The sequence below is a fragment of the Sus scrofa genome, chromosome 13 (assembly GCF_054392235.1).
Source record: "Sus scrofa isolate SSC_HxYL_T2T_F1_AM1 chromosome 13, Sscrofa_HxYL_maternal_Yorkshire_Landrace_v2.0, whole genome shotgun sequence".
Lineage (NCBI taxonomy): Eukaryota > Metazoa > Chordata > Mammalia > Artiodactyla > Suidae > Sus > Sus scrofa.
The window spans coordinates 106,148,128-106,162,693 of NC_139395.1; the positions used below are offsets into that span (position 1 = coordinate 106,148,128).

Sequence of the window (14,566 nt, forward strand, 5' to 3'; positions counted from 1 at the left end):
GGTAGAGTGCCGGTTTTATCTTTATCCTTTTGGTTTCATTTTAGAGAAATCTGGAGGTAGAAGAGAAAAATCATAATGTAGAGAGATAGTTACTATTAACCTTTTTTGGTGCATGTGCTTTAAAATTTTTCTATGAGTATGTATACCCCCTTAAGAATGTTACTCTGTTGTGCATACTGTTTATAGTTTGCTGTGTTTTCATTCAAGAATATATTGGATCTCTTTTTTCTAAGCCAGAGAGTAAACCTGCAATGCGCATTGGTCAATTTGGTACCGTCAGGTTAATGAATTGAGATAGATATTTAGTAATGAATTGGTTGTATATGAAGGGACCCTCTAGTGTACATTTAAATCATCAGGGCAAGTGTTCATCCTCCTGTGGGGGAGTAACTGTTGATTGAGTGTCTGATTGAGGGACCCAACAGAAAGTCACTGCCTCATCCCCTTCATCAGTCAGCTTTGTTAAGTTAGATTTCTTTTTTGTCTTTTTGTCCTTTTTAGGGCCGCACCTGTGGCATATGGAGGTTCCCGGGCTAGGGCTTGAGCCGAAACTATAGCTACCAGGCTATACCACAACCACAGCCAGGCCAGATCCGATCCACGTCTGAGTCCTAAACCATAGCTCACGGCAACACCGGATCCTTAACCCACTGAGCGAGGCCAGGGATTGAACCTGAATCCTCATGGGTCCTAGTTGGGTTCGTTAACCACTGAGCCACAACAGGAACTCCAGGTTAGATTGCTTATAGGAGGGTAGCTTTCATAAAAGGGAACATGAGCTCACATCCTAAGAATATTCTTGGGAGTTCCACGCCTGCTGGCCCAGAATTGATTTCCAAAGTTGATTTTACCTACAAGCGCAAAACCATCAGCTGGGTCAGTCAGGATCTGAGTTTTTCTATTGCTTCATTGGCCTGGTGGGTGCTTTGGTTTCATGTCTTTCTCCTAATAATTCTCCAAACAATAAAGAAAAAAGAAGAAATCTCTCCAGAATCGAAAATGCTTTTGGTATTTACTTTTTGGTATTTACTTTTCAAAAGAAAAATCTCTCCAAAGACTAGATGAGAAATGTCAACCTGGAGGGAATTTAGGGAGGATCTGGGGAACTTCTGAAAACAACAGTGTTATGATACTTATGATGCCAATATCTATTTGTTTCAGATACTCTGGTATTCTCGCTGATTTGAGTAATTACTATTATTTTGCAAAAGAAAAAAAATTTATATATTCACTTATAAATTGGAGGAGGAAAACCCAAATCTTTCTCAAACTGTATTTGATTCGAGTTAAGAACCAGTGTTAATGTTTCATCATAATAGTGCTGGGAAATGCTCTTTCTTTTAAGATTAGTGTGCCTCAAGATTTGTGATATTAGCTAGGACTCACCAAAAAATGCACTTCAGAAAAGACATGCTTGCAGACAGTCAAGTAAGTGAGCAGTTATGATCAGGTTTACATTCACTGGGGGATGAAGAGGCTGAGATGGAAGGAATTGGCTGAGATGCAGTTGGATACCACGTGAGTGGTAACTGGTTTTCAAATGATATGAAAGCACACTAGAATCAAAAGTTTTTGGTAAAATGTCTTTTTTCTTTTTTTAAGTAGGCATATTATATGTATTTTCCTGTCCACTTTGCAGTATAGGTAGAATTAAGAAATAAATTCAGGAGTTCTCTTGAGGCTCAGTGGGTTAAGGGTCTTGCATTGTCACTGCAGTGGCCTTGGTCACTGCTGTGGTGTGGGTTTGATCCCTGGCCTAGGAACTTTCACATGCCACAGGTGCAGCCAAGGGGAAAAAAAAGAAAAAGAAAAAAAAAAAAAGAAAAAAGAAAAGAAAAAAAACCCCCAAAAAAAAACAAAAAAAAGAAAAAGAAGGTAAAGAAATATATTCAACTGTTCTTAAAAATCTATGATAGCCACAGTTTTTTGCGTCTAGATTGTCAAATATAAAGAGCTAAAGTCTCCTAGTTCTCTGTGTTCTATTTCCTTTTTTTGAAGAGTGAAAAACCAGTCTTTTAATAGTGAAACTGAACCACGTTCTTCCTTCTGAGAATGAACTTGAGACAAGCTGGCGTTTTGTGGAAGTTTATTCGTGGTGGAAACAAGCTTTTTTTTTGTTTGTTTTTGGGCTACCCTCCCTCTTGTGTTTTTAACGTGAGTTCTATTTTAATTTCCGTAAGTCACTTCTTTCTGTTTCATTAAGGACAAATGTTTTTCAGAGGGTATTTTCTAAGTGTTCTAGGAAATTATACGTCACCACTAGCCTAGTATTTTAGAAACCCAAGTGGGAAGAAGTAAGGTGAAGTTGGTTTTTCGGTTTTTTTTTGGTTTTTTGTTTTTTGTTTTATCATACCTTGGTCATGGCGGTACTTTTTATTTAAGAAATGACATATTAGTTACTTTAATGGATATTTTGTATGTTTGAGAATTAAAGCTAAATTGCCCCATGAATTGAGAAAGGAAATCTTTTTTACTCAACCCCTATCCACACAAATCATGCTTTTGATTTTATTGAACACAAATACCAAACAACAGTATTTCAGAGGAATCCTTTTTAATGGGTAACATTCTTAAAATTCACTTTAAAAACATAGCACGGTAGCCCTTTGGAACTGATGAGGAAGAGGAAAATAAATGTTAGGGTAGGTAGCCCCTGCACAGCCAGAAACACAGGTCTGAGAATTTATTTTCTTTAAAGAAATCCATGAGATGGAGGAGATTCTGCTCTTTATGGGTGGGGAAACTAAGGCATGGGGGCATTGAAACCTTACCCAAAGCTGCGCAGTAAGACTCCCGGGATCCCAGTACTTAATTATGCTTCTTAAAATGAAAGTGTTGGGCAAGAACTGTGGTTATAAAGGAGGCCAGCAGATCAGTCCAGCACCCCCCTGCTCCACTCCCCTCCAGCCAACACATATACACTTAGCGTTTGCCGCTGTTTGAAATTGAGTGCCACTGGGTGGTGGGACAGTGCACCACCGTGTCCACTTTTCTCATGGAGTTTGCAACTCAGGATGCCTACAGCTCAAAATCAAAATCGTTTGCATCCTGAAGTTGTTTTGTTGTTGTTGTTGTTGTTATTGTTGTTTGTTTTTTATGGTCTTTAGTCAGGGAGCTGTCCTTTGGTCAATGAATGCAGGTGATCAGAACATTTCTCTAGCAGCTTGTGTGGCTCCAGGTCAGCCTTCTTTCTGGAGCCCTTGTGCTTTAAATTTTATGCTTTGGAAGTATTTTAGGGCACGTCATCCCCTTTCTCACCCGAATTATCCCCAAGACGTTTTTTCCAGACTGACTGAGGTTGATAGCTTAAATCTGACAGTGACTGATATGATTAGGCAGAGTAGTTTTAAAGTGAGGTCTAAACAGAGCTTCCAAGAGGTTGCTGTTTCTGCATCATTTAAACTCTTCTTAAATTTTTTCTTTTCAGTGAAACAGAGTAGAGATTTGGAAATATTTTTGAGGGCAAAGGTGTTTTGCACATTCTTGGAATATGAACTCAGCTGTAAAAGTGGCTGAGTCTTTTCTGTCGTTCTCTTGGTTAGCGCTTTTGGTTTTTGGCCTTTTTATTGATTGTACAGTGTTATCAAGTCAACATACAATGCATCTCACCTATCATTTGTGAGGTGTGACTGTGCTGTTTGATCCATGGTTGTAAAATAACTAATAGTGGGGAAATCCCTTAAAAAGAACTTTTAGAATTTATCTTTTCAAGTCTCTTTCTTCCCCCCACTTGAACGAAGAAGTTCATTTTCTTCCCCCCACTTGAGCGGTTATGGTCCATTTCTTTTGAAGTCTGAGTAACACATTTTCATAGCGTAGGACACATTTTACAAACTCTGTTGTTACTTTCCAGAAGAAAGCTTGTTTTTTGATCAAGTGGTTAAGAAAAATTCTAACGACAAAAACTTCTTGACTGCAGGCTGCCTCCTGAGTTCCCATCTTAGAGAAAATTTTTGTTGCTTTTAGAAGAATACAGCTCAGAAGGGGTGCTAAGGAGTTTGAATGACCTGCAGGATGAAGGTGAACTCTGGGCTGTTAGAGCCTGTGGGGATCCAGGAAGTGCAGTCTTCTGACCCAAGTGGGTGAAGAGCTGCTTCTAAGAGGTGAGGGAGTGGTCGAAGGCTTAGGGCCAGATGCACATAACTGGGCTGTGGGAAGGGTGTGTGGGGCCTCTCAGTCTGGCTGTGTGGAGTATGTATGCAGGATCTGTGTGACGAAAGGCAGAGACTGAATCTTAGATCCTTCTGGTCAACCTTGGATGCTTTAGTTAGTAAGCAGTGGAGAGCTCAGGAAAGTAGCTTGAGGAGAGACGCCACCGAATCTGCAGGCCTTGGAGTGTGTTGGGTTGGGAGAGAAAGCAGAAGACAAAAACCCAGTTTGGGGATAAGTGCAGTCTCCTTAGGTGAGAGGCCGTGAGGATCTGAACTTGGCTGGGAAGAGATGGGCTGTTGGGAACCACTGCAGATATAAAGTTGCTGGGCTGTGGTGTGGGGCCGGCAGGGAGCAGACTGTGGGCTTGGTTCTGGGAAGGGACGTCTGAGGAGAGAATCTGGTCTGACAGGGAAGAAGGCCAATTTGATCTATTGGCTTCTTGTGTTTTTAGAGCTCCCTCACTATTTGATATAGCATAGATTGCTTTTTACTTTATCCAAATTTCCCTACCACAAAAGGAGAGCTGACAGCTTCCTTTTATGGGTTAAAACTAACACCATAGAATACCACTAGAGAAATAATAGTACAAACCCAGCCCTGGTTATATCAGCTGAAGCTCTGCATCAGCGCTTTAACTGAAGCCACACCTGCAACTTTGAACATTCAGTCTGTCAGCTGGTAAATCTCTTTTATTGCACAAGCCCAATTTTAATTGTATTTCTTGTCATCTATAAATGAGAACATCTAGATGCATTGGCTTCACCTAAAAGATTAATCCAGAGATTCTAAAAAACACCCTTAAACTAAGCTTTGTTTCTCCTTGATGATGTTAGTAAAGGATGTGCCATTAGATTAGCTCTGTATTATGTCCTTAACCCTAGTGCTGCTACCTGTGTTGCTTTGAATATGGAGAAGAGGGGAAAAAGGAAACTGTATTAATACAGACAGTATCTATAACATCATAGAAATTATAAACATAACAGATCACCTCCGCAGAATGACACATGTTTCCTTTTGGGTAAACAGTGCCGTGAAGGTTTGTATCTTGGGGTAGGAGAGATCCGGTACTGTGTGGTCTTGAGCAGTGAAAGCTGCTGCTTCTTTTTGGTCTCCTAGGTTCCAGTGGCAAGTGGATGACCACTTCATGACAGGACAACCCCCCAGAAGAACCACTTTAACAAATACAGCTTTCCTTTCCATATGCCAGTTTTCAAAATGTTCTAACCGTTTCATAGCACTGCTTGTACAAAATGATTACATGTATTACTTGTAGCAAATATATATTACAAACCTTATTATAAACTAGCTGTAGAAAAGAAACAAATTATTCCACAAAATAATTTTAATAAATAGTACTGGTGATCTCAGAGAAGTTTCTGGATTAATCCACTCTTGCTGTTGCTCTACTATATTTTTTGTTGTGGCCCTGGACCTTAGCAAAATTTTGTTTAATGTCCATTGCTTTCATTTACTTAACTTTCCAATGTTTACATAAACTTGTTACGATGTGATTTCCAACTCTAATACCTTACTGAAATTCCTCTCACTGAAGTCTTTAAATGATCTTCAAAAATTAAATCCAAAGATTTGTTTGTAATCTTAATCCTTTTTTTAATTGAAGTATAATTGACTTATATTGTTTTCAGGTGTACAACATAGTGATGCAATGTTTATATACATTGTAAGGTGTTCACCTTGATTAGTTACTGTCTGTCACCATACCAAGTTTTTACAATATTATTGATTAGGTTCTCTATTACATTATATGCCTATGATTTATTTACTTTATGAATGAATGTTTGTACCTCTTAATCTCTCTAACCTATTTTACTGATACCCTTGTCTTCCTCCCCTCTGGAAGCCATCAGTTTGCCTTCTGTATATATGTATGTCTGTATGTGAGTATGTGTGTGTGTGTTATATGTATGTATATATCTCACATCTTCTTTATCCATTCATCTATTGATGAACATTTAGGTTGCTTCCATATCTTGACTATTGTAAATAATACTGCAATGAACATTGGGATGCATGTATTGTTTTGAATTAGTGCTTTCGTCTTAGGAAAAAATATCCAGAAGTAAAATTGCTGGAGCATATGGTATTTGTAATTTTAATTTTTTGAAGCACCTTCATGCATAATGGCTGCACCAATTTACATTCCTACCTACAATGTATAAGGGTTCCCTTTTCTCTACCTCTTCTTCAACACTTGTTATTTTCTAGTCTTTTTGGTGATAGCTTTTCTGAAAAATGTGAGGTGGTATCTCATTGTGGTTTTGATTTGCGTTTCCCTGGAGTTCCCACTGTGGCACAGTGGAAACAAATCTGACTAGGAACCGTGAGGTTGTGGGTTCGATCCCTGGCTCGCTCAGTGGATTAAGGATCTGGTGTTGCCATGAGCTGTGGTGTAGGTTGCGGACGCAGCTCAGATCTGGCATTACTGTGGCTGTGACATAGGTCGGCAGCTGTAGCTCTAATTGGACCCCTAGCCTGGGAACCTCCATATGCCATGGGTGCGGTTCTAAAAAAATAAAAAACCAAAAAAACCCACAAAACAACAACAACAAAAATCACTTGATTGTGTTTTCCTAATAATCAGTGATGTTGAACATTTTTTCTTCTGCCCATGGGCCATCTGTATGTCTTCTTTGGGAAAATGTCTATTCAGGCCTTCCGTCCATTTTTTTTTTTTTTTTTGTCTTTTTTGTCTTTTGGTCTGTTGTTGTTGTTGTTGCTATTTCTTGGGCCGCTCCTGCGGCATATGGAGGTTCCCAGGCTAGGGGCTGAATCGGAGCTATAGCCACCGGCCTACGCCAGAGCCACAGCAACGCGGGATCCGAGCCGTGTCTGCAACCTACACCACAGCTCACGGCAACGCCGGATCGTTAACCCACTGAGCAAGGGCAGGGATCGAACCCACAACCTCATGGTTCCTAGTCGGATTCGTTAACCACTGCGCCACGACGGGAACTCCCCGTCCATTTTTAAATTGAGTTTTTTGGTTTTTTTTTTTTTTTTAAGTTGAATTATATGACTTCTTTGTATATTTTGGATATTGACCCCCTTATCATATGTATTGTTTGTAGATATATTTTCCCATTCAGTAGGTGGCCTTTTAGCTTTGTGGTTACTTTCTTTAGTCGTACAAAAGCTTTTTAGTTTGATATAGCCCATTTGTTTTTTTTTTTTCTTTTGTTTCCCCTCCCTTGAGGAGACATGTCAAAAAAAAAGAAAAAGAAAAAAAATTTAAGACCACTGTCAAAGAGCATACTGTCTGTGTTTTCTTCTAGGAATTTTATGGTTTCAGGCTTTACATTTAAGTATTTAATCCATTTGAGTTTATTTTTGTATGAGAAAGTAGTCCAATTTCATTCCTTTTCATATAGCTGTCCAGTTTTCTCAATACTATTCATTGAAGAGGCTGTCTTTTCCCCATTGTATATTCTTGCCTCCTTTGTTGTAGCTTAATTGAATCTACAGGCATAAGTTCCTTTCTGGTCTCTCTGTTCTGTTCTCTTGATCTATGTGTCTTTTTTTGTGCCAGTACCATACTGTAGCTTTGTAGCATAGTCTGAGGTCAGGGAGCATGATAGTCTGAGGTCAGGGAGCATGATAGTCTGAGGTCAGGGAGCATGATACCTCTGGCTTTGTTCTTTTCTTCCTCAAGATTGTTTTGGCTCTTCAGAGTCTTTTTTTTTTTTTTTTTTTTTTTTTTTTTTTAATGAGAGTTGCAGTGTTCATTTCAGGTTCTCTCTTGTTTTCTTTTCTTTTTTTTTTTTTTTTGTATTTTTCTTTTTTGCCACACAGGCAGTGTGTGGGAATTCCCCGGTCAGGGATTCAACCCATGCCGCACAGCAGCAACCAGAGCCACCGTGGTGAGAACGCAGGAGCCTCAACCCACTAGGCCATTGGAGAACTCCCCAGAGCCTTTGTGTTTCCATACACATTTTTGAATTAATTGTTCTAGTTCTGTGAAAAATGCCATTGGTATTTTGATATGGATTCCATTGAACTTGTTGATTGCCTTGGGTAGTATGATCTCTTTAAGAATATTAGTTCTTCCAGTTAGTGAGCACCATATATCTTTCTATTTGTTTATGTCATCTTACAGTATCTTGTAGTTTTCCAAGTATGGGTCTCTTACCTTAAAAGTTCTGATATGTAGTAACTATTGCTCAGATCTTGCTTCATAATATCCGTATTTGCATTGCATGTTATTTCCTGAAAAATTTTGCTTTTCATATTTCTGATTTGCTTTGACACAGTGTTTACAAAGGCATTTCTTGGTGCTTCTCAATTTCTTCTGTACTTTCAGTTTCTCCCGTGGCCCATTAGGGGGCATATAAAACATCAGTTTTTACTAATTTGTCCTGGCCAATGAAAACTGAATAAACACAGTCACTTTCTTTTGCAAATATATTTAGTCAAACAAATGCTGTAGCTTAGTTTTGCCAAGCATGTTTATCATAGCTTGGTGAAATTTTTTTTTTTGGAGAGGATATCTGTCCCAGAGTTGGGGGCAGGGAGCTTTTATGAGGGTGGAAGGTGAACTTCCCAGCTCTTATTCAGTTTAAGATGTGTTTTCTGAGTTTTGCCTAAAATCTGATGAGGGCCTAGAACATGTGAAATAATCTGTTTTTAAAAGTCAGTGGCCAAGTACAATTAAAAAAAAAATTTTATGCCTTCTTTCTAAGTCTTCTATTAGTCTGTGTAATTGAATGTATTAAAGAAACCACTCATGTCTTAACTATGAGGAAATTTGGTGGTGTTTTTTGATATCTTGACTACTAAAAAAATTGACACTCTTAAAAAAATTTTTTATTAGTACGTATATGGTAAGGCTCAAATATATATATATATATATAAACATGGCTTACAAAAATGTTTAAGAACACTTAAAGATGGGCTAAATGTCTTCTAGCCAGTTAATAGCAGAAAAAGAATTTAGCTTTGATAACTCACAAGCTAGCAACCATGTCCCATATCTGCACATATGAAATTTGTTTTTTTAGAAAATGTGATGTATAATTTCTCATTCATTATTATAAATTTTAGATATTCTTTTTACTAAGTCCAGTTGCTTTCTTAAAAAAAAGCCTCTTTTCTCCGCTTCTAGAGGATAATATAGATTGCCAGCCTGGGGGTATTTGTGTGCGTTATGTTTTTTTCCACTCAACTATGTATTTTTTTTTTTTTTCCATGCCATTGAATAGAAGAAGTTTCCTGGAATCTATGCCAATACCTAGGGTCCCTCCTTAGAGTTCACTTAACATTCTAACACCAGCACCCCAGGCTCATTAAGTGGCTTAGCTAATCTTCATATAAATTATAAATATACCTTATATCATTCTCAAAATACTATCAGTGAAAAATTATGGTTTTTTTGCTTCAATGTACAGAATTTCTATCTGCTTTCCTTTGAAATGACATAAAACAAATCAGTTGGGGATTTCTTAAGTAATTTTTGGGTGTCTGCTTACCTTGCTTCTTCAAATCAGAGATAACTTGACTTTTTCACAATAAACAGGCCTCGGATCCTTTACCAAACTGTGCTTGCTTTTAAGTTGGACTTTAGTAACCCTGTTGAAAAAATTGCATAAATTTGCTAACTTAGTTCTTGTATTCAGAAGAAGGAAGACACCCTTGTGAATTATCTTGATTGCTTCCTATTTTCTTTACATGCTATTTAAAGTTCTGTATTAACTGACCAGACTATTGGTTGTAAATTTAACCCTTCTATTTTAATGGGATAAGATTAAAGTATTATTTTTTCTTTGATGTTACAGAAAAAGCATGGACACTTACATTTTAATTTTATTATTGTACTAAATTTGTTAGTAATGCCTAGAGATGATACTTATTATCACAGACATGCTTCTTATTCTTTCTTTCTTTCTTTCTTTTTTTTTTTTTTTTTGTAATTGAAAATGACAGTATGCTTGCACGGACTTTATTTGAATGAGGATGGGAATTCACAAAGTATCCGTGCTTTCTTGCATTATATTTCCCCTTTTAGTTTTGGAAGTTTCTAAGTCATGCTGAGCTTTTACTGGGATGTGCAATTTCTTACATAAGATTTCTCTAAATGGCTGGCATAGAAAGAAATAAATAATAGGGTCCAGGCATACATTTGCAGCCGATAGTAACAGAGCGAATTCTTTCACATAGAGCAGGATTTCTTTGGACTGGCAGCTGTAATGGGCTTCGGTTTGGCTCCGTGTGTAGGGGATTCTGGCAATGTGGTAAGGTACAAAGCAGACAAAAAACACGAACATGATGCTGAATATATTGCGACTTGATTTCTTCTTAACCGAACTGGAATTCTTTCTGGCCTTAAGGTGGGACTTAAAGATCTTCCTCGTGATAGCAGTGTAGAAGATGATTAAGGAAAGAAACACAATCCAGAAGATGCCTACAAAGATATAGTTGGAGGCCTTGTGCCAGTTGCGGCCCAGTTCATTTTTCAGTTCCACACACTTAATGCGTGTGCCCTCCCTGACGCTCTGGTTGGTCAGGATCATGTTGGGAACGGCCAACAGCAGTGTGAGGCTCCACACCAGCACCGATAGGAGTTTGCTAGAGGTCACGGACTGGACGAATGACGTCAGAAGTGGCTTTACGATCTTATAATACCTGTCGAAGCCGATGAACCCGAAGAACACGATGCTGACGTACATGTTGATGTAGAAGAGCACGGCGGAGACCCTGCACACGAACACGTTCAGCTGCCAGGGCCCGAGGCCCGAGTCGCCCAGGATCTTGAAGGGAAAAGTCAGGCTCATCAGGAAGTCAGCAACAACAATATTTTTGAGATAGACAATGAAACTCTTGGAGCTGGGCACGTAGAAAAATATCCACCCCGACACGCCATTGAGTAGGATGCCAGCCACGAAGACCACGAAGTACAGCGCGGGGATGATTTTCTGGGTGATGAGGGTGTTCTGGGGGCAGGACTCCTCGGGGGCCTGGGTGGTGGTGGCATTCATCGTCTTCTCACTTCTGAGGGCGAGACCTGGAAGGTGATGCGAAATAGTCACTCAGAAGGCCCTCACGGCCTCTAAGTCATTTGCCAAGCGGTGAAGCAAAGGGTAATAAATAAAGCCAAGCCCAGCAAGTTCTTGGGATTAAGCTTTTGCTGTGTATTTGTTACATAACTGCCCCTCCCTCCCTTCCTCTTGAAAAGGGAAGAATGGGGAAAACAGATGGCAGGAAAGAGAAAGTAGAGAAGCAGGACGGTCTGACAGCTGAGGTAACAGTATGGACCAGCGTTTCCTTAAAATGACAAGAGTTCTTGTAAAACTGCAAAGTTGCAGGAATACTCACTGAAAAACAGTTGTAAAAGGTAATAAAACTGTAAAAACAGAGACTTAGGCTGTTTTGTTTTACTCACAACTGTTTTGTATATCGGGTTTAAGAGCTATTGACGCAGACCTTACTTTTTCAAAAACCTACCCTTTCTCTGTATTAGTAGGGTGATGTCTTACAAACACACACTTCTAAATATAACTGGTATTTTGGTATAAGGTTGTGAGTACCTTTCAAAATTGAGATACTCCATGTATTTTTTTCCCATTTAAAAACTGACCTGCGTTTTTTTTTTTTTTTTTTTTAATTAGAAGACAAACACAAATGATAAAAGTGCTTTATATATTCTGAGAAATGTCTTCAAAATACATTCTAGATCTGCACTATCCAATATGGTAGCCACTAGCCATAGGTGGCTGTGGAGTTCTTGAAATAGGGCCAGTCCAGATTTAGATGTGATGTGAAATGCACATTGAATTTCATAAACTTGGTATAAAAAAAAGTGTGAAATATCTCAATATTTTTAATGTTGATTACATGTTAAAATATATTATTAATCTTAATTCCACTTAATTTTACTTTTTAAAGAATATAGCTACTAGGAGTTCCCACTTTTGCACAGTGGATTAATGATCTGGCTCATCTCTGTGGTGTTCCTTGTTTGATCCCCGGCCCACTGCAGGGGGTTAAGGATCTGATCTTGCCACAGCTGTGGTGTAGGTTGCAGATGTGGCTCAGATTTGATCCCTGGCCCAGGAACTTCCACATGCAATGAGTGAAGCTGAAAAAGGGAAAAAAAAAAAAAAAAAAAAAAAAAGAATATAGCTCCTATAAAATTTTAAATTACGTATGGGGCTCACATTATATTTTTCTTGGAGAGCACTGTGCTAGGTATTAGAACCTTCTTTTGTTAGGGAATCCAGTATATTCTTCACTAATGCTGGACATAATCATTTAGGGCATGAGGAAGATGGAACTCCTTTCAAAGATAATTTGATTCAGCAAAGAAAATTTATACTGCTCATCTTAGATGTAATGCCAACATCCTGCTTCCATACCCTTCAGCTGTTGATCCTTACCCTCATGATCAAGTCTTATCTCTTTCACCCTGAGCGATTATCCCTCCTTGTTCTGATTTCTGCTTCTTCCACCTCCAGCAATGAGTTCCTGCTGTCCTGACTCCTTCCACTTCTTTGGAGGTCTCATGATTTCTCTCACTTTGGACCTTTGCACAAACTTTGATTTGTATGGAGAACTCTTCCACTATATTCTTGGCTGGTTAGCTTCTCCTCATCCTTGAGGCCTCAGCTTGGATGCCACTTTCTTTGGGAAACTGCCCTCCCAAGCCTTGCTTCGGGTGGTTCGCGTGCTCATAGTTCTGTGCCTTTCTCCTATCACAACTCTTATCTCTCTAGCTGTGTGTTTTTTGTTTCTTCCACTACTGTAAGCTCCTTCAGAGGAGACAGAGACCATGTCATTTTTTTTTTTTGTTTGTTTGTTTTTAACTGTTGTCTTCCTAGCATTATATTTAGGACATTAGATATTTAAAATACTTGTGAAATAAATGAATATGCAATCTGGAAGTAAAGTTCATGATTCCTTGCTCTTAAGAAATTTATATCTAGCCAGGGATCATGGGAAAGAAAGAAGGTGCAGGTCAGTGGGTTCCTTGAGGCCAGAGAATGTATCTTGTTCATCTTTGTATTTCTGGTGCCAAGTATGGTGCTTCATACACAGTGAGTGAAGGGCTATGTTAGTAAAATTTAAAAAGTGTGAGAAAGTAGAATTTGGAAATGTGGAATTTGGAAATTTCAGTCACATTGCAAAAAAAAAAAAAAAAAAAAATCACGCAAACTTTGTGTGCTGCTTCGCATGCACCAATACCTTGCTTCCGTGTACTCTTCCTACATGCATATGGCAAAACTAGAATTATTTCTAGCTGCTTGATTTTACCAGTCCTTGGACTTCCTTTGGAAAGAACTCTTATCCCCTGCCCACTTGGCTCTAGTCATAATGGATTTGTAGTTAACACGCTTTTTTGTAAGTCTTCTGTGGCCTGTTTCACCTTTTAGAGGGTAGGTGAAGGGTCCACATTTTCTATTTTTAACTGTCCACTATGGCAAAGAGCCTTGTGTGTAGTAAGTAATTGATCTTGCCCCTGATAGTAAGGTGCAGCTGAGTCTAAGAGCTAGTCTTACAGAGCTTAAGAGAATCCTCCCAGGGATCCCAGTGCTGGGGCCACAGCCCCTTAGTCAGTCTGGTACAGGGACCAAGATACATATTCAGTAACTGTTGGATTCTCTAGTGTTTAAAATGTAAAATTTTTTAAAAAAAGTAGATGTTAGTACATTTTGAAGTAGAGAGAAGTATTAGCTATATAACATATAATTACATAGTGAGATAGTAAAGAATTTCCAGAAATGATTTAATGAGTACCAAATTTCTAGATGAAAATTATAGAAACCACTATAAATAGTAATAGTGAAGAATTTCCCAGAAATGATTTAGTGAGAGCCACAATTCCTTTCCTTTCTTTCTAGAAATTTGTGTGAAGACTTTTTTTTTTTCAGAGTCTTGTGACTTTCGTCCTTTTGAACTGCAGTATGTCTGCATGAAGCCTGATGATGGGGGTCCAGAACTGTGTATTCTGATTCCTTAAGGTGTCAGGAATCTGGGCACATGCGCCCTTGTGATGCTTATCACGCCTCCACCCTTCCTCGCTTTGAGGGTTTTGGAAGGGGCCGGCTGACCCGGGTGAATGTCTAGTGTGGGACTGCCTTCTGAAGTGAATACTCAAGGCTTGCTTGGGTGTTTTGGGTGTTTCTCTCCAAACATCTTCTTGGTGGTTTTAGCTTGTTTTTAAGCACTGGTGGGTAAGAGTCCTCATTTTAGGTTGTTGGTTGGGGGAAGAAGCGGATACGGCTATCTGGTTAGATACAGCAGAGGCAAATTAAAGGGACATTCTACATGAGTAACCAGCTAAAGGTAAACCCAAGATAATTTTAATGGTCATTTTCAAGCTTGTAAATCTCTTTTTCTTGAGCAGTGGTGTTGATGGCGGGGAACTCTCCTCTACGTACATAATTTAATATACTTGGCCTTGGTG

General features: G+C 38.8%; 2 protein-coding genes and 1 long non-coding RNA gene across 39 annotated transcripts in view; 1 reads left to right on the forward strand and 2 right to left on the reverse strand.

Annotated features, from left to right (window-relative positions):
- The window catches only part of MED12L (mediator complex subunit 12L), a 354,400-nt gene that overhangs the window by 116,919 nt on the left and 222,915 nt on the right, over positions 1 to 14,566 (forward strand). The window lies entirely within an intron of this gene.
- LOC146397536 (uncharacterized) lies at positions 1,584 to 7,401 on the reverse strand. Its single transcript, XR_014824195.1, has 2 exons — positions 7,079 to 7,401; positions 1,584 to 6,419 (listed from the first exon to the last, which is right to left on the reverse strand). It is a non-coding gene; the product is annotated as an uncharacterized LOC146397536 (long non-coding RNA).
- Positions 7,845 to 14,566, reverse strand: part of P2RY14 (purinergic receptor P2Y14) — a 56,716-nt gene continuing 49,994 nt past the window's right edge. For 2 of the 3 annotated variants that reach the window (XM_021069620.2, XM_084990064.1), the window contains exon 3: positions 7,845 to 11,167. In XM_021069620.2, coding sequence (XP_020925279.2) covers positions 10,128 to 11,141 — 1,014 coding nt within the window. In that variant the 5' untranslated portion in view covers positions 11,142 to 11,167 and the 3' untranslated portion in view covers positions 7,845 to 10,127. The remainder of the gene's footprint in view (positions 11,168 to 14,566) is intronic. The other variant, XM_021069621.2, reaches the window with a different exon arrangement.